A 22,242-nucleotide genomic window follows, 5' to 3' on the forward strand; every position below is an offset into this window, starting at 1 on the left:
TTATATTCTGTATTCTTTGTTCGTCCTACCTACAATCCTTTTAAATCCGTGTTTCGTCTTCTGTATTTCGCTTTTCGTCTTTCACCTTCCAGTTTCAATAATCTGTTTTCGCCTGCCTTCCAAGTTTCTACGCCCATCTTCCGTGTTTCATCGTTTGTATCCTGGCTTCGATTTCAATCTTTTGTTTTCTTTTTTGTCTTCTATTTTTTTATTCTTCGCTTCTATTTTTTGCTCTAACATTGTATTCTCATGTCCACTGTTTTCCGTTTGTTGTCATCTATGTTATCAATTCATCATCTCATCCTTGCGTTATTGTACTTTCCAGTTTATATACATACACCTTTCTACGATCAACTTGTTAGAGTTGGTAGCCGTATCTCATCTACTATCATCGTTGTTTTTTCCTGTTTTTAGTTTTCTTACATTTTTAGCCGCTCTCTTCTAAAATAGGAACATGCATCCATCATACTCGCTTCCACTTAGCTTTATCCATTTATTAGCATTATAAAAGAAAAAAAACCATCATCGATTAGATAACTGCCATTTTTTCTTATCAAAAACAACACTTGGTTTCATTGCGATGGTTATCCGCAAACCGGCACATGGCAGAAAAAGATTAACTCATTTCACGCTTTCGAGCTTGAGCCATCCAACCAGTCTTCTGTGGTGCTGCTTGCCGCTACTACTAAATAGAACAAATCTGTGAACTACATCCTAGCTCGTACCGTCGACGTACTTACTGCTGAACAAAGATGGATCTCAACAAAACGACCTCCCGCCCGCTGCATCCGTACGCCAAAGCCCATCTCTGCAGCAAATATTTTTTCTGGTAAGTGTTGTACTTCCGCTGCATTTTTCTTCTTGTTTTTTTTTTTTTTTATTTTGCCATTTTCCACTTCGATGCAGGTGGCTGCTCGGTCTATTGAAAACTGGGCTGAAAAGACAGATTTCTGCTGGGGATATCTACGAGACGTTGCCTGCTCATCGAAGTGATCAAATAGGAAATCGTTTTACGGAATGCTGGCGGAAGCAGCAGGAGCAGCAGAAGATGCAGGAGATGGAGTCCCCTCGGAAAAGCCGTCCACCAGAGCCGTCGGTTTTGTCACCACAGCAGCGAAAGCCTTGGAGACTGCTCAAGGTAGTGCTGAAAATTTATGGTACCAGCGTCTTGTTATTTGGAGGAATCTAAAGCTGCCTGGAATCGGCATGCAGGTGAGAGAAAAACGGCGGCATTTTGTTAGTGCCGGGAAACGGGCGACGTTATTAATTCAAAGTTTGGAATGGTTCAATTCCATTCAAAGCAAGATTCGCTCTAAATTTCATACAAAGCGGGCAACAACAGAAATGTCAAACCAACCGGGACTAACAAAACAAATATTTGAGAGCCTTTGAAGCAATCACACGCTTTGACGAACTTGAATGGAGAAACCGTTTAAAGAAAAAAAAAACACACTGAGAAGAAAAAATAAGCAAAACAAGCCGCGGCACTTCGTAGCTTCTTATGTGCACTGTTTGTGTCGTTTTACCTGCCACCACACACACTGACACTTTCTTCGGTTGGTGTTTTCGTGTCACAACTTGTGCAGTTCCACTTTGAAAGACACTCGAAAGGAACGTACAACATATCTGTCTATAGCTAGGTTAGGTTAGGAAAGGCATGGCCAACCTCGTTGGTAAGGTGTTTTCCACATTTAATCACAAGGTGTTTCCACCTGATACTATCGACCCACAACCACCGTTGGTTGAAGTGCGGAAGGGTGTCAAGTTGCTTCAGCAAGGGCGTTGTTTGATTTTCATTGGCATCTTCCGGCATGACTGTTCTATTATTCTGAACGATGCCACCGGTTTTTTTTTTTCGTTCTGGTGAAACAAAGATAGTTTCCATACCGGCATGAAGTGTTTTATACCTTTTTTTTTTCTTCGTGGTGTGATCTTCCGTAAATAACCGCTCGGTTTCTTATACACTGTGCAAAATGTTTTGATTTTTTTTTATATTCATATCCGTTCGTGACAAACTGTCATAAATTGTCACTTTAATAATGAAGGCAATGGAATAAATGGCCACTAAATGTCACATCACATCGGCTAAGCCCTCTATATTTGAACAAGCCGTGCAATAGCTACAATTGGCATATTGTCGCAAAGCTGATTTACCGGTAGCGACACCTGCCAATGAAAAATGGAACCAAGAAAAGGAGGATTCTTTCGGAAATTTTCATATCGGCAGAAGTGATTTGCAACATTTTTATCGTTTATTCAAGAGTATAAATAGATATCAGCAATAAAAGTACACTCGGAGTAGAAGAAAATCGATTTCAAAGTGATTACTACTACTTTTTTTTATTGTAAACTACGATTAAACATGAAAAATCTTCCGAAATGTGTGAAATTGGGTAAGGTTAGGTTTTTTCGGATCAACATTTTTTTAAACAGAAACCAGTGTAATATTGATTTCTCGAGTACTAGAATGTATAGCGGTCGAGTACTATTTATTTTGGATACTTTATTTGTTATTTCCAGGCATTTTTAAAAAGGTATCAAACCAAGTTTAATGCTCTATTCTGAATAAACGGTAGATTTCGCACAATGAACTAAGATCAACATTACCACCTCAGAGTAAAAACTTTTTCTTCAACTTCTACTATGATTTTTCAAATGAATTTGCCCGTTTGCATAAGAAATCGTTGAAAAGGCGGAGTAATTAGAAATTTTCCTACCGATTTGACAGCTCTTGCTGAAAGTATCATCTATAAACATGCAGCGCCTCTACATTTCAGTTTTGCGACAATATGCCAATTGTTTTTTGTTAAGGGGCTGGGGTCCACTAGGAGATTGATAGTACCTATTAGCTCTCTCCGGACTGTACCAGCCTAGATGCCGTGTGGAATCCGGCGGAAAAAAATGAACCAAGAATAGATCCACTGGGTTCCTGCTTCCATGTCGTAAAAGGCGACAATTGCAGGAGTTTCTTTTTCCTTTCAGTTATCAGATATTTTCAATGTTTTACTTCTGATTACTCTATTTTACTAAATCATCTCTCTATTCAACCTATCAATTTCCGTCTAGCTTCGTAGAAAAGTTTTATTAGGAATGATTTCTTCTTCCATGTTATTGATTGTCTTTCAGGATTATAAAATGAATGATAAAAATCAACCATTGCGCAAATCCGTTTATATTACAAAGTTAATAACAGAGATGACATGTATCGGTATATTGAATACATAGTAAAAAACACTTGATATTAATATTTCAAACAATAAATTAATATTTTTCTCGGTAGCCGGCTGCCCAGATCAACTAATATAACCAATTAATAATGAAAATAAATAATAAATAATTAAAATAATAAAGCGGAAATAATAAAGAATCAAGACGCGTGTGAAATCTGTTGACCTTTGTTTGGTGATTTAAAATGATTTTATAATAACTGTTTAGAATATTTCAATGCAATGAATCAACTTTTTTGTCTAAATCCTATTCGCTCGTTTATTTTGTATCACGTAGTTTCATTTATAAAAACGTGCCTAATCCACCTAGCAGTGAGATGATACCTTTTTTTATCAATCCGAATGTGTTTTTTTGCATGACTAAAAAAAACGCGAAAGGTAGATGCATAAACGAGTGACTGCATACTCGACAGCCGGCTGTCCGGAGTTTTGTCAATTTCGGAGATTGACTGTTTCGTGCATTATATTGCCAGCACAAAGTAACACATAAAACCATAATACTTTAAAACATTCTTGGTAGCCGGCTACCCAGAGCAATAAACACATGATAACATTATTAAAACATTTACTAACAAAGTATCCTCTCCTGTGATGCATGTGGGAATGCAGAGGATTCCTCGGTTCTTAGTAGCAACATGCATCGAACTAACAATCCTTTCCCTCCCAAGTAGATCTGCATTCGGACGTGGCCGGCGTCGGTATTGATCAGCATGCATGGTTCAATACAGTTTGCACAGTGTGAAACAATGTGTTATTCCCAAACATGTTACTTCAAAAAATCATTTTGCAATCTCAATTGGTCCAGATCAATAACGGAGTAGCAACACACGGGCGGTCTCTAATGCTAATGCTAATGCTAATATGCCAATTGTTTTTTGTTAATTTGACATGCCGTCCACTCAGTTGAGCCTCAGTAGGCGGTGAGTGCGAAACTGTTGATTTTTTCGCAGCAAGATAAATTTTCTAATTCCAGAATTTTTCGATTGTAGAATATATTCCCAGGAGCAAATCATATTCAATGAGTGGTTTTAGCTAAATGGGATGCGCTTAATCGAATGCTTTTTTTTATGATAAAATAATTTTTGTTTGTGTTATGACCTCGCGAAATCGATTTATCAAGGGGAACGTGCCATTTGAGCCAATTTGTTCTGTTCTCATATCACACGGATCAGGGTCATTTCGCCGAAAGGGTTATTTCACAAAAAGAGTTATTTCGCCGAAAGGGTCATTTCGCAGAATTCTTCAATAGTTTTCATATCGTGATTGGAATTGATTCAAAATAAAGACAATTGAAAAATGATAATGTTTACACCCGTTTTGTTGAACTACAATCGTACTTCTGAAATAATCCAAGAAGGCTTGAATAATTTTTAAATTTTATTTTAATTTGACTTTATCGCCACATCGTTTTACTCGTGTGCTGTCCGACCTCGCAATCGCTCGCTAGGACCTAACTAAGGTAAAGAAACCTAGCTGTGAATAGACCGGGCAAACGAGGCGGTTACAGGTTTGTATACAAGAGACCGCCGCTTCCGACGGCGGGTCGGCGGCTAACTCAGCTGGCGTCGGCTCGGTGGTTTTGTGCAATCGCATAACTCTGAAACTTCGCATAAAAAAAACGCATAATTTTGAAAATTCGCATAAAAAAAAGTCGCGTAAGAAAACCGCATAAAAAAAGACCTCAGTGTACTTAAGGGCAGTACTCGAAGAAAAAATGTATCCGAGAGAAAATATCACCTAAAATTCATTTTAAATTTGATATTTTTCAAACTCTCAGAGAATGAATAAACACATATTAGTAACTTTTTTGTGAAGTTAGTTTATTCAACCGCCTCCTAGGGTAAATGTCTGTACCTTAGATCCATCAGTAGGGTAACAAAGGTATTTTGGCCACTTAATATATTTTGGCCCACTTTAGGGATTTAACCGATGTTAAATAACCCATGTTGCATCAATTTGAAGCTAATCACATTAAATTACCTATAGCGAAAGGGTTTTTCAAATATATTACAACATTTGGTGGATATTTTTACAAAGTGGGTCAAAATAAAATAAATCATCAAGTGGGCCAAAATACCTCTGTTAATCGAATCTTGGGTAATCGCCAAGAATTCTTCCATTGAACGTAGTCGAGTTTTGCGCATTTTCCACTTCGACATTAAAACAACATGGTTGGCTTCATTCCACATCCGGCCAAAACAGAGTGCCGCCTTCGTGGGATCGTAAAAAATTCTTCTTAACATATTTCGTTACATTTTGATGATGCTGTCGGTCGTTATGCACGGGTTGTTGAATTTGCCGCACCCACATAACGCTTGCCACACCATGCTCTTTTTTTGGAAAATTATTCGACTTCTTCTTCCGATGTATCTCCGGAACATCCGGGCAGGATTTTCCGACGAAAAACTCCAGGCCGTGAATCGTCTGGATCTCTTCGAACAATTTTATCACGCGGGACACGGTCGAATTGTCGATTCCAAACTGTTTAGCAAGTGGCATGATTTGCCTCACCTCATAAAAAATGGCGATCGGTTTAGCGAGCAAAAAAAAGTTCCTAGACTTCACCACCGAAAAACGAGAAAAAAAACCTTTTTTAATCCACCTAGTGGTATAATGATGCCTTTCTCATATCAATCATACTATCATATATAATACTGTGGTATTCTTTAAAATAATTTTCTTCGATTCTTGAAAGAATAACCGGAATCGCTTTGTTTGGCCGTCTACTGATAATGAATATCGATTGAAATAGTTTTGAGTTTGATTTAGACATTTTTTATGTGTTTTTTTTTCGCCTCTTCAAGTGACAGTATAAAATTTTTAACTAACTTTATCCAATAATCTCGAAACCGGCATCGGATCCAAAAGAAATTCAGACGTTTTGTATAGAACCATAAGTTCATTTATTTAAATCTAAGTTTGTAAAAATTGGTCATCTCTGAGATATTTTATTGCTTTTGCACATTTTACCCCATAACTCCGGAACCGGAAGTCAGATCACAATACCTTTCATTTGAATCCAAGGAAATTGGTTTAGCCTGGGGCACATATTTTAACAATTTTTTGCACATTTTACTCCATATTCCCGGAACCGGAGATCGGATCCAAATAACATTCAGTATCTTTCTAAAGGACCATAAAACCTTTCATTTGAATATAAGTTTGTGAATATCGGCTCAGCCATCTCCGAGAAAAGTTACTGCAACGTTGCGTACTCGACGAACTGAGTCGAATGGTATATGAAACTCGGCCTCGGTTTCGTTTTTTTCGTTTTTAACAGTGATTGCACAACTTTTTTATATGAGAAAGACAAAAAGGTCCCACTGTAGATTGTTTAGCCGCCTTCACCCTCCGCCACTGTTTTTAACGATCCACCTGCATCCACTAGCTTTGGAAGCCATCTTGATACTCTAAACTAATTTTCCCCAAAATTTAATCAATTTTTACCCATGCAATAAAAAGTTTGCATGAGAAATTATGTGGCTATTTTTCTTGTACAGTCTTTAATACTGCAGTATTCTTAAAAATATTCCTTTAATTTTCGAAACAAAAAGTTTAGACATCAACTAGCATAACCTACAAACTGAAACATTTGGATATATCACTCTGGTATTTCTTCAAATGTCGAATTTCGGTACAAAAGATAAACAGTGAAACAGTTCACAGATCTGGCCGTAACTGAGAAAACGAAGTAAATTCCACTATTTCAGATAATTTTGGAATCGGAATCCGGTAAAGCCGAAGCACAGTCCACTTCGAGAAACGGAGGTCCAAATTTTATTTTCAGTGTACACGTCCAGACAACTGGTCCTGGTACTGGTACTTAAACCGAAAGTTTTTTTCCGAAATCTGTTTCATTCTACAAATTGCATTTGTTATCGTCGTTCAGTTTTGAATTTAAGTAACATGAACACTAGATGACGATTCTGTAATTCGATAGTCTGAAAACTGTCTCACTGTTTTCGGTGGAATGATAGGTTGTTGTTAAATAACGTTAAACCGTATATTCGCAATAGTTCAATTTTTATATTTTGACGCAATAATTTATCAGTACGGTATTAAAACTAAAAGGGGTTTGAATTTTTAAATATTTGCTTCATCAGACTTTATTTGATGATTCACATGCTTTCCGTGATAATTTTTGTTGCGACCGGTTGCTCAACAAATATTACAAATCGTTACCGCTTCCTCCATGAAATAGCGCAATTGAATGTCAATTCGTATGCTGTTTCAATAAAATTATTCAAATCCAGTAAGCAGCAATGAACATTCACCAAATGTCATATCATTTGACATCAATTTGGTCACTCTCCTGGAATACAGGAGCCCATTTAAACATTCAACCCTAACCACAAATTTTACATTCGTTCCGTACCGACAGAATCATCCAACCGTTTTTGCTGGGCCAATTGATTCTGTACTTCGACCAGCCCCAATCACCACCGAGAACGACACCTGGTGGCACCCGGACGATAACACCGACCATGGCCTACTTGTACGCAACCGGAATCGTACTCAGTGTGCTGCTCCCGTCCGCCATCTTCCACGTGTACCAGCTGTTTCTGTTGCAGGTCGGAATGAAAATTCGCATCGGATGCTGTTCGCTCATTTATCGAAAGGTAATTTTCTGGTGCTAGGGAAAGTACGTACTTCCGTTTGTGAATAGGCAATGAGCCAACATGTCTCGTTGTTTGGCAGCACCAATGCCGCCATGATGACACCGATTGGCGAAGTGTCAAAATCAATTCGGCCGAAAGTCGGTTTGTTTGTTTCGCACCTTTTTTATTTTGCATCTAGCAGTATTTGCTAAGGTGAAGTATCAACAAACTCACCATATGTTTGCATGACAAGCTGGTCTTTCAATCGTTCTTGTCAAAACAAACTATCCAACTTTATCATCTATCCAACTTGAAATCATCATTTGCATCCACTAAAATCTTTAAACTTTATGATTAATAAAATGGCCATATTATTGACAGAGAACCAAGACCGAAATCAACACGGACAACAGATTTCATTTCTCAGTAACTCTTTTCAAGCATGTGACACCTGAAGTTTGACATAGACCGGTAGTGCCATCTTATGTAAACTATTGGAAATTCACCTGTGCCTCGCAAGCTTCAATTGATATCGCAAAAACTGTGTTCATGGAATTCCCCAACAGTCAACCTATCTTCTTCACAGATCTTCCAGATGTCAACCACCCTGTCGGCGGACGGCCTGAGCGGGCGCATCATCAATCTGATGTCCAACGACGTCAGTCGGTTCGACTACGCTGTGATTTTCTTCCACGACCTCTGGAAGGGTCCCGTTGAGTTGGTGATCGTGTCGGTTCTTGTCTACCGACTGATCGGTCCTGTTGGGCTCATCGGAATCGCTCTGCTGCTACTGTTCATCCCCGGACAGGGTTGGTTGGGAAAAAGTGCAGCCGGCTACCGGTTGCAGACTGCCCTCGCTACCGACGAACGGTTCAAGTTTATGACCGAGGTAATTCAGGGTATGCAGGTCATCAAAATGTACGTGTGGGAGAAGCCGTTCGAAGCGATCGTGCGGCAACTGCGGCATAAAGAACTGAGAGCTCTTCGTGGAAGTGCATACGTGAAATCAGCTCTATTTGCACTACGAATTATACCGAAGATTTCGATATTTCTGTGTTTGGTCGTTTACGTGTACACTGGCAATGGTTTGACAGCTCAGCGAGTTTACATGTTAATATCATTTTTTAGCGTAATTCATCATTCGATGGTGGAGTTTTGGCCACTAGCTGTTACTTCGTGTGCCGAAGCTTGGGTTTCATTGAAGCGAATACAGGAGTTTTTGGTAGAGGAAGAAGGACAACTGCCTAACATCAGTTCTGAGGATACCATGAAGCATTCCTTGGGTAAACTAGAATTTCGAAACGTCGCTGCCAAATGGTCGGAATCTACTTTCGAGCTGCGATCGCTAAACTGGATTATCGACGAGGGTCAAACTTGGGCGGTAATCGGTGAAGTTGGTTCCGGAAAATCGTCTCTTCTTAATCTGATTATGAAGGAGTTGTCTGTCTTGGAAGGATCGCTAACGGTCAACGGAACGATCAGTTACTGTTCACAGAAACCGTGGATGTTCGAAGGAACGGTACGTGACAACATTGTTTTCATAGAACCATTCGACGAAGATCGATACGCAGAAGTTGTCCGAGTTTGTGCTTTGACGAGAGATTTCCAGCTGTGGCCAAGTGGTGATCGGACCGTAGTTGGCGAACGAGGTGTTAGTCTGAGTGGTGGACAGAAAGCCAGAGTCAACTTAGCCCGGGCCATTTATCGCAAGGCGAACATTTATCTACTGGATGACCCCTTGTCGGCGGTAGACGCACACGTGGGCAAGCTAATCTACGAAGAGTGCGTTGGAAGATTTCTGGAGAAAGAAATCTGCGTGTTGGTTACTCATCAGTTGCAGTTTTTGAAGGGATTGAATAATATTCTGATTATGAGAGGAGGTACCATTGCGGCTACTGGATCGTATGAACAACTCCAGAAGCATTTCACTGATTTGGGATTCGGTGAAGTTATCAAAGAAGATCAAAATGTTACAAACGAACAACTGCTGATTGACGATAGTTGCTTTCAGGAATCGCCACAGCAGAAAACAATTGAGGAAATTCAGATGGATGGCAATGTTGGATTCAAAGTGTACACAGACTTTCTTAAATCGGTGAAGAGTACAGTATTCGTAGTTTTCGTAGGACTGCTTCTACTGGCTTGGCAAATATCGTCCACGGCAACCGATTATTTCGTGTTTATCTGGTAGGTCAAACGCAATAATTACTTAATAACGTACTCAAAAAGTTCCATAATTCTAGGGTTACCTGGGAAGAGAACTATTCGCAAATGGCAACAACTTGGACAACTGAACATCACGTTTTCATCTACGCAGGTCTAATCGTTCTAACTCTTCTGCTGTCCGTTAACTCCCTAGCCTTCTTCGAAATGTGTATACGGTCATCGCTGCATCTACATTCGGCTTTATACCGTGGCATCACCCGAACCACAATGTACTTCTTCAACACCAACTCATCCGGTCGTGTCATGAACCGTTTTTCGAAAGACATCGGCCTTATTGACTCCAGTCTTCCGGTTGTGCTAATCGACAGTCTGTACGTAAGTGTTCCGCGATTAAACTTTCTTCGACGAGGTCCTAAAGCTTGCCCTCTAGTTTTTTCTAGAGTTAGCCGGAATCATCGCAATCGTATCGCTGGCCAACTGCTGGCTACTGATACCGACGGCCGTCATGGGTCTCATATTCTACGTGCTACGATTCGTGTTCCTGAAAACGGCGCGCAACGTCAAACGGGTGGAGGCCATCAGTGAGTTGTACTTCGGAGTTAGGTTGTGACATCAACTGTGAGAACTGTTTACCGTTTTACTTCCAGCTCGCAGCCCGGTATTTACCCACACAAACGCTACGGTCGAAGGATTGAGTACCGTTCGGGCTTTCGGAGCCGAGCGTCAATTGCTGGCGGCATTCGATGCCAAGCAAGATTTGAACACTTCGGCTTCGTTCTTATTCGGTGCCGTCACGAGAGGATTCGCCTTCTGGCTGGATCTGGTCTGCTGTCTGTATATTGGCGTTGTTGTGTTCAGCTTTCTGGTGTTGGGAACAGGTTAGTTAGAATATTTGAACACCCCTCGTTTTAATATATCTAGTTGGGTGATGATGCCTTTCGCATAATCGCTAATATGAAAAATTGAGACAAATTCATTTTCATATTTTTCAACAATTATTGCCGGTATCGGAAAAGCCAAGTATATTTGTTTGGTCATGCAATTGGCCTTTTGCACATTTTACCCTGTAAATCCGGAACCGGAAGTCGGATCTGGATGTAATCCAATATCAAACTATGGAACACTCAGACCTTTCATTTGAATCTAAGTATGTGAAATTTTTCCAGTAATATTCAAGAAATCAAGTGCATTTTTTCCATTGTCTTGCAAATTTCACTCCGTTACTCCGGAACTGAAGGTCGGATTGGGATAATATTTCATAGTAGACTATGTGATCATAAAACTTTACACGTGCAGAATTCTGATTCTACAAATAAGCAAAATAAGTCATGATTTCAGTATAAGAGTATACTTCCGTATTATGATTACACACACAAGAAAATCGAATTTTACAAGTGACTTAAAACCTCATACGATGCAATTCAAAAAGACCTAATCTGTCAAATGTCAGAAAATTCCACTTGTAATGGCTTAATGTTAGATGAAACTGAATTTTACTGGTTCCGACTGTACTTTCCTTTCGCCTAGAAAGTGCATGAATTTATATGCATCACTTACCAGCCAAACAGATGTGTGCATCTGTGGCTCAGTCGATTAACGGACGTACTCCAACGATTCTCGGTTCAAGTCTCGGTGATCGCTGTCAGTTTTTTTTGTTTCAATGAATTTCATGTCACATAATATTCCAATCACACACAATCTTACCTATTCTTGCTAGTGAGTTTGCATGAACTGCGACGCTCCATTTATGTGCATCAATCACAAGGTTTTTTTGAAGTGTGTACACCATGATCAAAAGTTCTCGAATTATGAACTATTTGATCTCTTTTGACTGAAAAACGTGATGCACCTTACACTGGTGAGTATAACTTTGAAGGTATTGATATGATCATGGTTTTTCTTGCAGTATAACTTCAGGTGTTATGTCTTAAAATAAAACTGAGTGTAAATATCGGATAAGTGCAACATAGTTTTAAAATCCCGTTTAAGTAACAATGAATGCAAAATTCGGATGAGAAGATTGAATGCGAAAATTGTTCAAAATCAAATGTTTTGCAAGAACCGGACAAAAACATATGAATTGCCGATCAATGCGGCGTTATATAGCGACTGTCATTGACATGCTGCGTTTTGACAGTCATGATTGGTTTCATGATTCCTAAATCATGACAGCTTTAACAGATTTATTTCCGTGTACATTTTAATTAAAGTTTGCCAAAAATCGCTTCAGCGGTGTTCAACAAATTCATGTGAATTTTTGCACATTTTATCCCGTCAATCCGGAACCGGAAGTCGGATCTGGATGAAATCCAACAGCAGACTATGGAATCATTGGACCTTTCATTTGAATCTTAGTATGTGAAATTTGTTCCAGTGATTTCCGAATTAATCGAGTGCACTTTCTTTCAAAATTTCGCACATTTTAACACAATACTTCAGAACCGAAAGTCGGATCCGAATAAAATTTCATATTAGGCTATGTAAACACTTTACTCCGAAACCGGAAGTCAGATTCGAATACAATTTACACATTAGCAGGCTATGGGATTATGATGTCTTTTATATGAATCTAATGTCGTTTTCGCTTGATGCAAAACCTAACCCAGTTTCCACCCTTACTGCTAGTTTCGAACCTAGTTTTAACGTTGTTGAACTGAAAATCGAGCATGTTTCGAACCAGATTTTTATATCAGGTTTGCTCAAACCCCCGTTGCTAAGAGCGAACGCAACAGAGTTTCGTGAAAAGTGTTTGTTTTATGAAACTATCCTGGGTCGGTTTCAGTTTTTCTCAAGCGAAAACCGGAAGTCGGATCCAGATGAATTTTCGTTACGGTCTATAAGACCATGAGATCATTTATTTGAATTATTGTTCATGAAAAATAGTCCAGCGGTCTCTGAAATCGAGAAATTCGTGAACACTTTCATTACATATTTTACCATGTTACTCCGAAACATAGAACCGAAATTGGACAACATTTAATAGCTAACTATAGAACTATAAGAACTTTAATCAAAAGCACGTTTGTTGAAATCTGTTAATCAGTCTATGAGAAAATCGAATGACTCTGCTAATCAGTCTATGAGAAAATCGGGACTGAAAGTTTCATCTGGACGAAAATTTCATAGCCTGCTATTGGACTAAAAAAAGATTCATTTGAATCTTAGCATGCGAAAATTTTTCCAGCGGTTTCCGAGAAAATCGAGTGCACTTTTTTCTTTGATTTCTGTTCATTTCAACCCGGTCAATCCGAATACGATAATCGATCACGATTTTTTACCCCGGCCCATTAAGTTGTAGGAGAAAGTGGGGAATTCCAAACAACACTTGGATTTTTTTTCAAAATTTTAAGCATTATAATAATACATTCAATATTTTTATTTTGAAAAACCGTCGGAATTTCGAGCCACTTTAAAAATTTAGACCATCTGAGTAAACATTCATGTAAAACGTTCGTTTATAACTTCGCAATGAAAAAAAAATGCAGGTGAGCAATGTCGGAGACATAACCGAATGACGTGAATATGAATACAAAGGATTGTTTACATTCAAAAATTCCTTTTTGGAATCGAGTTCTGGACTCGCACTTCGGATTCTTGAGCTTATTTTTGGTACTAATTTCTGGAACTGAATTCAAGGCTTGAACCTGGATTCTGGAAGTCAATTTTGGTACTGAGAGTTTTGTGTCTGGATTGTGTACCTGAAAACTGAAATTGTGTTTTAATGCAGCATCCAGGATCTTAATTCTAGGATAGAATATGAACCAGGATTCTTGAGCTCTGGCACTGATTTTTGGAGTGGGATTTTGGGCCTGGATTCTGAACCAGAAAATAGAACCTGGATCAGATTTCTAAAATTGGATTCTGAAATTAGATTCTGGATGTAGATTCCGTAGCTGAATTTTGGACCTGCAACAATGTTCTGGAACTGGATTGTAATTTCGGTTATGAATTCGAAAACTGAATTCTGGAACCGAGATATAAAATCGAATTCTGGACCTGCATTGCGGAATCGAGTACTGTATCCGGATTCTGGAACTGAAATATGACCCTGTATTCTGGATCATATTTCAGTACTTGATTCTGGAATTGAGTTCAGGACCGGGATTCTGAATCAGAATTATGCAACCAAAATCTGGACCTGGATTCCGGAACTTGAAAAAATCTAGCCTAGTCCTAAATTCTGGAACTGGATTTAGAAACTGCAGAAATTAGATGTCTTTCACTGCCTCCAAACCGTCGTCGCGGGTACGAGAAAGCCAAACAAGTTTTCTTCTTTGATACTCGTTGATTCTTAAAATTTCAGAAATCTTTAATTTTGAATTATTTGTGGCTATGTCATACAATCGAAAAATTACACCATAAATTGATGATCATATTTCCAATGAAATGCAGGAAGAATTTGGTTTATACGTTAAATACAACAAAAGATATTTACGTTCAAAAACTGATCACTCTACCAGAGGGTAAATTTTAAGAAGGCGCCCCATAGTAAAGTAAGACGTATCCACGTCAAAATCATAACATTGGATGCTGTTTTTTCGTAGTCTGTGGTTCGATATGTACCATGGTTTGAAATTCCTCAATTTCCCCAACTTCAGTATAGGAGCGTTGTTATAATGCTTGAAACGAAGAAGTGAAAGCATGGACAATTCACACTATCAATCAACTAAAGATAACTATTTTTAATTCTCTGTAGTAGCAGTTTTATTCATAGTCACGCCATCTAGTCTGACATTATCCACCCGCCATTTTTTTGGCATCCCAAACGACGCAATTCTTTTCTGTGTGATTTTCGGTCAGAACACAATGCATCGACGTAAATCGCTAGTGACCAACGACAATCAGCTGACCACATATCAATATGGCCAGAACAGTACCACCAGAGACGAATCAATGGACGAAGACGTGACCAGTACACCAATAGCTCCAAACTATGAGAGATTATCTCAGCTCTAAGAGAAAAAATAACAACGACATACAAGAGAAAACAAATAATGCTTAAATGGAAATATTTCTCCACTCCTTCGACGAACGACCTCACGGTCAAAAAGGAATGAATCATTGCCAAAGATTTGAATTGATTTTAATATAAATCATAGGTTATAGTCATGATTTCAAATCATGTTTGAACGATTTGTTCCAAGATTTTTCAATTTCGATTGCAGCAACGGATTTTTTTCGTACTGCTGCTCTTTGAGCAAACCGAAATTCTAATTCAGTTTATAATCCGAATGATGTTTGCAATTCTGAAATCTACAGGAATTGTGCATCATTTCTGAAAAAAGTCTCAAATATGTCAGTAGTAAAGTGAAATTTTAAAAACTAAATTGTCGAAAACTTTCTCCGTCTCATCTAGCAATCATCAGCGGAAATGTCGGCCTGGTCATAACTCAGGTGCTGAATTTGATCGGAATGTGCAATTGGGGTCTTCGGCAGACGGCCGAGCTCGAAAATCAGATGACATCGGTGGAACGAGTGTTGGAGTACGCCCGACTGGAACCGGAAAAGGATCTTACGGAGGAAAGCCTACGAACGCTTGCCGAAGATTGGCCCAAAGAGGGAGGAATTACGTTTCATAACGTATACCTGCGATACGCTCCAAATGCTGAGCCCGTCCTGAAGGAACTTAGCTTCGAGATAAAACCGAAGGTTTGTAGATTTTACAATCAATAATGTCCGATCTCGTGAAAACATTTCACCGGATCAATTTTTAGTGTTCACAAAACGCAACACTTGTCTCGGCTTTTGTCAATTTTAACTTTCGCACCAGGAACGTGTGGGCATCGTTGGCCGCACCGGAGCAGGTAAGTCATCAATAATTCAGGCTCTCTTTCGCCTGGTGCCAATCGAGGGAGATGCAGCATCGAAGGGTCGCATCGAACTAGACCACGTCAGTACCGGATCCGTACCGTTGGGTCGGCTTCGGGCAGCGATTTCCATTATTCCCCAAGAGCCAGTGATATTCTCCGGCAGTTTGCGTAATAATTTAGACCCATTCGGTGAGCTGGAGGACGGCCGAATTTGGAAGGCTCTAGAACAAGTAGGTACATACAGTATTAATGAGTTTACGAAAATAGAAATTCGGTGCACAGAGAGTTTGGCAAAATATGTGCTCTACACTCAACCAACCCTTCGCCATTGTTTATTAATTTTTATCTGGTCGCAGGTCGAGCTAAAGCACGTAGTTGCCAACTATGCTGGCGGATTGAACACCAAAATGGTCGAGGGAGGAGTGAACTTCAGCGTCGGCCAACGGCAGCTAATTTGTCTCGCGAGAGCCATTCTTCGAGACAGCCGAATTTTAATTATGGATGAAGCGACGGCCAGCGTAGATCCTGAGTAAGGGTTCCGTTTGTTTGTATTTAGTCTAGAAACAAAAAAATAAAAACCATTTTAGAACCGACCGGCTGATTCAGCACACTTTACGGCAACAGTTCCGGGACTGCACTATTCTTACCATTGCTCACCGGCTGCACACCGTAATGGACAACGACCGGATTCTGGTGATGGATGCAGGCCGTCTGGTGGAACTCGATAGCCCGGCGAATCTACTGCGTCAACCGAATGGATTCTTTCGACGACTTTTCGATGAAACCGGCATGGATGCCAAAGGGTATCTAGGGTCGCATGATGAATAAAAATTTGATGTTTTCTCATCTACTCTAAAAGTTGGAAAAGTCCATCCTACTCATGACTTCTCCCAGAAAAAAGTTATGATAGTTTCCAAATTATCGACAAACTGTCCTCCCGTATGCACAAATAATCAAGTTTAAGTTCATCTCTGTGTTCGTGAAAATAGTTCGGATTCAGTCTAAATATTAAAATAAATGAGTCAGTTATAGCAGAGGCATAACCGGGCTGACGTTGACTTGATTAGTTGACATTTGATAAAACATTTCTACAACGAATTTTGAGAACCTTCTTCATGAATTTTCAATTCCTGAGAATGACATATTACAAGCTCGTTTCTATCCAACTAGTGCTGAAATGACACTTTTTTCATATTACTCATTGATCAAATCCTCGCCAGGATATTCCAGCGAAGCGACGGCAGTAATTTGTCGGTTTACTCTCAGGAATCAGAACTAATTGGCTCAAGTGGCACGTTTCCCTAGTTATTATGAGATTTGTACTTCTGATTTGGGTTCCGCAAACAACCACAGCGATCATCAAGGCAGCCAAAAGATCAGAAGACAGTGGGGAGCGAATAGCCACGAACAAACAGTTGCAATGATAACACTCACTAGTGGAATGACTTTGGCGGACTTTTGTCAATAAAAAACTACGCTATTTTTACGTTCGAGTAACTTTATTCACCGGCTATTGCAAGAGTACTTCACTATTGCATTTCAATGCACTTCGGACTTTGTGGCAGACAAAAAGCGATCGATTTTAATGCAGGTTTATTCAAAGCTGAGTGGTAGTCTATAAATCCGGAGAAAATGTCTACGGGCTTCATTTCTCTATAAAGTATGAAACATAGTTTGGCGAGAAAAAAAAAAACGTGAAGGCCATTTCAAAAGTCTGCGAAAAACTCGATTCTCAAAAGTATGCAACAGAGAATGTCATAAGAAATCTAGACATCTCTGGGTATGATGATGGCGAACAGAGCCAGAAATGCCAGATTTTTTCATAGGAAATCTGTATTACCCTGTATAAAAAATCTGTATTATCTGTATTCACTAATAGAATTAAATATCACCAATAAAATGATGTTAAAAGATGTTAGTCCTACACATTATGGCTGTATAATGGTAGAATCAATGAGTAATAATTCTTTCCATCTGTCCGTTGGAACAGAAAGGTCAAATTCCACAAAAGAAATATAATGCCAAGATTTTGCTTCTCGTCACTGTATTCGAATACTTATCGATTGCTCATAAGAAAAAGCTTTTTTTTGTTTCTTGGGAAATCCGCTTTAAATTTAGAAAATCTGTACCAAATCTGTATTCTGTATGCGTATGTAAAAATGTATGGCATCTCTGGCAAGAACACAAAATGAGCAACTGAGTTGCCAGAAGGGCCAAAGAAACTGACATAATTCTATGAACGGTAGCACCAACTATCTGCAGAACTAGTGTGACGCAACACTCATATTTTCTTTCATATTACCATGGGGATTCTTTATACAACTTTTCATTGAATATTCAATGAAAACAAAAAAAATTGTTTGAACATTTACTAACATAACTTTTTCATTTTTAATCAGAACCGGAAGTCGGACGCGGATAAAATTCAACAGCAATCCAACAGACGGTAAAACCTTTCATTTGAGTCTAATTTCGGGAAAATCGGTTGAGGCATCTCTGAGAAAATGAAGTGAGTTTGGTTGTAAATTACGATACATCTGGAACCACTATTTCCGGTATTTTCGGAACCGGGAACTGCACTGCTAAAAATCAACACATTTTTTAAAAGAGTTTCTCTACATAGGTTTTATGTATGTAGGTGCGCTAAGAAATCGATTTCACTTCATTTGTTTTTAAAGGTTTAACGCATAAATATAAAGTGTGCGAATGTCATCACCCATGAATCTATTAACATTTAAATAGCAAGTGTCAAGTCAATTGAATATAAAATGTTATACAATTTAAATATATCTACTGTTTGATTGATAAAATTTAAGTGTATTATTACGCTTAAGGTTTTGAATGGATTCCATTTACATAAGATTTGAAGTGATTAACATTTGCAATTTGAATGTGCGAGCCATATGCGACGAAATTAAATGTAAAACACAACAGTCTAACCTGTCAATTTTTATCAGTGTGGGAATCGATCCGATATCAAACTTTTTGTTCATCAGCTGACAAGATTCAAGATTAGATTTGATTCGTTTTCACATCGCCATATACATAATTTTGCTCTTCGAATCGATTTATAAGAGAAAACCTCAAATTTGTTTGAAACGTTTATGAGAATCATTCAATGCTATCCAGAAGTTGTGACTCAAAATTGTTTCGATAATACATGTTAAAATATTTGATTCGATCAGAATTGCTCAAATTATTTCAGTTTGTATGTCCTAATTTCAGACCAAATCGACCTGATTTCCATCTAAAGCTAATTTGCACCTGAGACATAATAGTCATTTTCAACCTCGCGAAAAATTGAGAAAAGCTTCTGAATTACAGAAACACGCTGGGTAGCAAAAAATAGAGACACTTGTTACAAAATCAATAACTAGTGAACAGTTATAGTCGTTTCCTGACTATTCGAAACTCTAGATACAAAACATCGTTTCAACGCCATACATTTCATATGGAAGGAATAAAAAAAATCTCCCAGCATCTCAACCTAAAAATAGTTCTGGAGAGTATATTTCTCATTCAACAATTTACAAAATTTGAACTAAAGGAGTCTTAAGTTTCTCGGAAAATTTAATAGCATTAAAATTTCAAATGAATAAAAAATGTTTTTGGTTTCTGCCACCTTGGCATCACTGTGCTGCTAGTCGTTCGAATTTACGCAATGCACGAGCAAAATTATGACGTGTTGGTCGTTTTTCGATTATCACGCCACCATCCAAACATTCGACCAAGAGAGCCAAGACGAAGTCACAAGTTCATGCTACAACATAAACGAGTAAATAGGATTTAGACAAAATAGTTGATTCATTCAGAGAAAGAAATTATGAATTTTACAAGTGACATACTTCTACAAATGATACAATTCAAAACTACTTAACTTTTTAAATGACGCAGTATTCCAATCGTACAGAAATTTACTGGCTCCGAGTGTAAGTTGCACTCGGCTAGCAAGTGAGACTGTATGAATTTATATGCACGATTTACCAGCCAAACAGATATGTGCTTCTGTGGCTCAGTCGACTATCTGGTGTGCTTTGTGATCTAATGTTTTTCGGTTCAAGTCGCGTTGTTGATTTTTATTGCATTCGTTTTATTGCCAGGTAATTTTCAAATTACACAATTTTACATTTTCTTTTACATGTTCCATTTACGTGCATCTGACATAATGTAAATTCACAAGAATTTTTCGAATTGTGTTTAGTGACATATTCTATAAATTATATCAATTCAACGGATTTCACGTGCGTCTTGATTGTTTATTATTTTCACTTTATTATTTACCGCGAAAAATTGTTAATTTGTTATATTAGTTGATCTAGGCAGCCGGCTACCGAGATCTATGTTATCTCTGCGAAAACGAATTTAGTCATTTAGGTATGAGTAGCTCGAGGGTACCGGTTTATGCTAAAGTGCACATGACTGCATTAACAAATTATGTTGGGCTGCTAATGCCACTTTACGGATCAATCTTATCCGCAAAGCAGACGTGAAGTCATTGCTATATACAATGCACTTTTTTGCATCGAAGTGCAATGGCTGTTCTGACGTCTCAGGCGAAAACGAATTTACGACTTTATTATCGTAATATTTGATTTTCATCATTCAATTTATAATCGTGAAAGAGAAACAAGAACATGGAAGAAGAAAAAATACCAAATAAAACTTCTTTTCCGAAGTTAGCCGGAAATCGTTAAGTTGAATGAAGGGATAATTTAATAAGAAAGAGTAATCAGATGTGAAAAGTTGAAAAATGTTGATAACTGAAGGGAAAAAGACATTCCTGCAATTGTCGCCTTTTACGACATGGAAACAGGAACCCAGTGGATCTATTCTTGGTTAAGTTTTTTTTTCGCCAGATTCCACACGGCATCTAGGCTGGTACTGTCCGGAGAAAGATAATAGGTACTAGCGAGCTCCTAGTGGACTTCAGCTGATTCTATTTTCTTTTGGCTTGTTAACCCGATTAAGACACTTGACATTACATTGAATTTTTCCCTCATTCAAATCCATGGGTTACCCAATAATTGTTTGGGACTATATAAAATGCTATTATTTTTATATAACCGTAGAAGTTTTTGAACAAATCATATTCGCTATTTTACTCGTTGTGAAACAAACGGTTAGAAGTACTCACTTGCTGAAAAGACGAAGCACCACGCAGATGATGATGAACATGACTGCCATAGCCACCAGCACACCGATCATGGCCGGATCGATGTACTTTACCGGTTCGATGGGTTTGTTCATCGTTGCTGTGGAAAAGCGGATAAAGGGAAGGAATAAAATTAGTAGGGATAATTGATTTCTATGCGGCAACTAATTGTAAAAGCGACTTCTGGTGCACGACTGACAGTTTAAAAAACAACTGCGATAATTGAGTAGATTCGATTGGGATTGGGGTATTGCGGTTGCCAACCTCAAGGAATTTAATAGAATTAATTTCAATATCGTTTTCAAACCTAACAGCCTACATCCGGTTGTCTCAAGAGCATTAAATTAGAGGTTATCAACGGCAGTAATAAAATCAACGGTTATTTGTTCCCAATTAACCCAATTACCGCACCGGGCCCGTATCTTGCAGTAATGAATTCGGGCCAAATTCAATTAATTTAAACAAAACTCCTTGGCAGTACACCAGTAACGGAACGAACGAACGAAGGGATGCCTGCTTACCTCGACACTCGACGGAGCCGTCCGGTTTGAAAATGGGATTCATCTCGAAACGGCAGATGCAGCGTCCATCGCGGCACTCGGTCTGCTCGGTCATCTGCTCGCATTGTTCGGTAAAGAAGCAGCTTTCGTTCACTTGGGCCTCTGAAAGTATTCGTTAGAAATAAAACAAAAACAATTATCTTTTAGAGTAGAAAATCTCCATGAAATCAACGAAACTGAAAAAGTGACAATCCTCGATTTACATCCCAGTAAAACTATATTCGCCTACTTGGACCGTTTTCTTTCGTTTCCAGTTTCATTCGTCCGTCTGCCTGTGCACCGAATTAGTGACACTCGACCTGTGTCGTTTTGATTGGTTCCGGAAGTTGTTTCCAATTTTCCGTACTGTCAGGTTAAACTCAACCAAACATTGTCACTGTTAAAACCATTTCTATTCGATGAGGTTAACCACAAAGGAAATACATTTGTTCGTCTGTAATGCAATTTTCTTTCGTTTTTTTTTTGTTGTGACTGAATGGTAGGTAGAGGTATATGAATTTGCAAAACCAGCAGGAATCGATATTCGTGTTGGGATGGCGTGCCGATCATAGTAGGCCGGTCGAGCGGCAGAAATGCGGTATTTTCCTTCCACACGTTAAGCTTGAATTAGTCTAATCTTGTGGTTTGCACTCACACGCACAGTGTACAGACCATGCGAAGCTGATAGAGCTCAAGTCTCTCTAGATTTCCATAAACAATGAAATTAATTACAGTCCCGGAGACCGACAA

The 22,242-nt window shown here is 38.7% G+C and overlaps 1 protein-coding gene across 3 annotated transcripts; it reads left to right on the forward strand.

Moving 5' to 3' along the window:
- Positions 1 to 467: 467 nt before the first annotated feature.
- LOC131436573 (probable multidrug resistance-associated protein lethal(2)03659) lies at positions 468 to 17,659 on the forward strand. Of its 3 annotated transcripts, XM_058605367.1 has the most exons (10): positions 468 to 1,212; positions 7,609 to 7,846; positions 8,412 to 10,012; positions 10,069 to 10,366; positions 10,422 to 10,572; positions 10,639 to 10,869; positions 15,348 to 15,640; positions 15,762 to 16,031; positions 16,158 to 16,330; positions 16,389 to 17,659. In XM_058605367.1, exons 2-10 carry the CDS (start codon positions 7,712 to 7,714, stop codon positions 16,627 to 16,629), a joined length of 3,393 nt encoding a protein of 1,130 aa, XP_058461350.1. In that variant the 5' UTR covers positions 468 to 1,212; positions 7,609 to 7,711; the 3' UTR covers positions 16,630 to 17,659. The 3 variants fall into 3 exon arrangements, with proteins under 3 accessions (XP_058461350.1, XP_058461370.1, XP_058461360.1); XM_058605387.1 differs by lacking the exons at positions 16,158 to 16,330; positions 16,389 to 17,659 and having other exon boundaries at positions 468 to 829; positions 907 to 1,212; positions 15,706 to 15,949; XM_058605377.1 differs by lacking the exon at positions 468 to 1,212 and having other exon boundaries at positions 7,287 to 7,846.
- Positions 17,660 to 22,242: the final 4,583 nt, after the last annotated feature.

The sequence above is a fragment of the Malaya genurostris genome, chromosome 1 (assembly GCF_030247185.1).
Source record: "Malaya genurostris strain Urasoe2022 chromosome 1, Malgen_1.1, whole genome shotgun sequence".
Taxonomy (NCBI): Eukaryota; Metazoa; Arthropoda; class Insecta; order Diptera; family Culicidae; genus Malaya; species Malaya genurostris.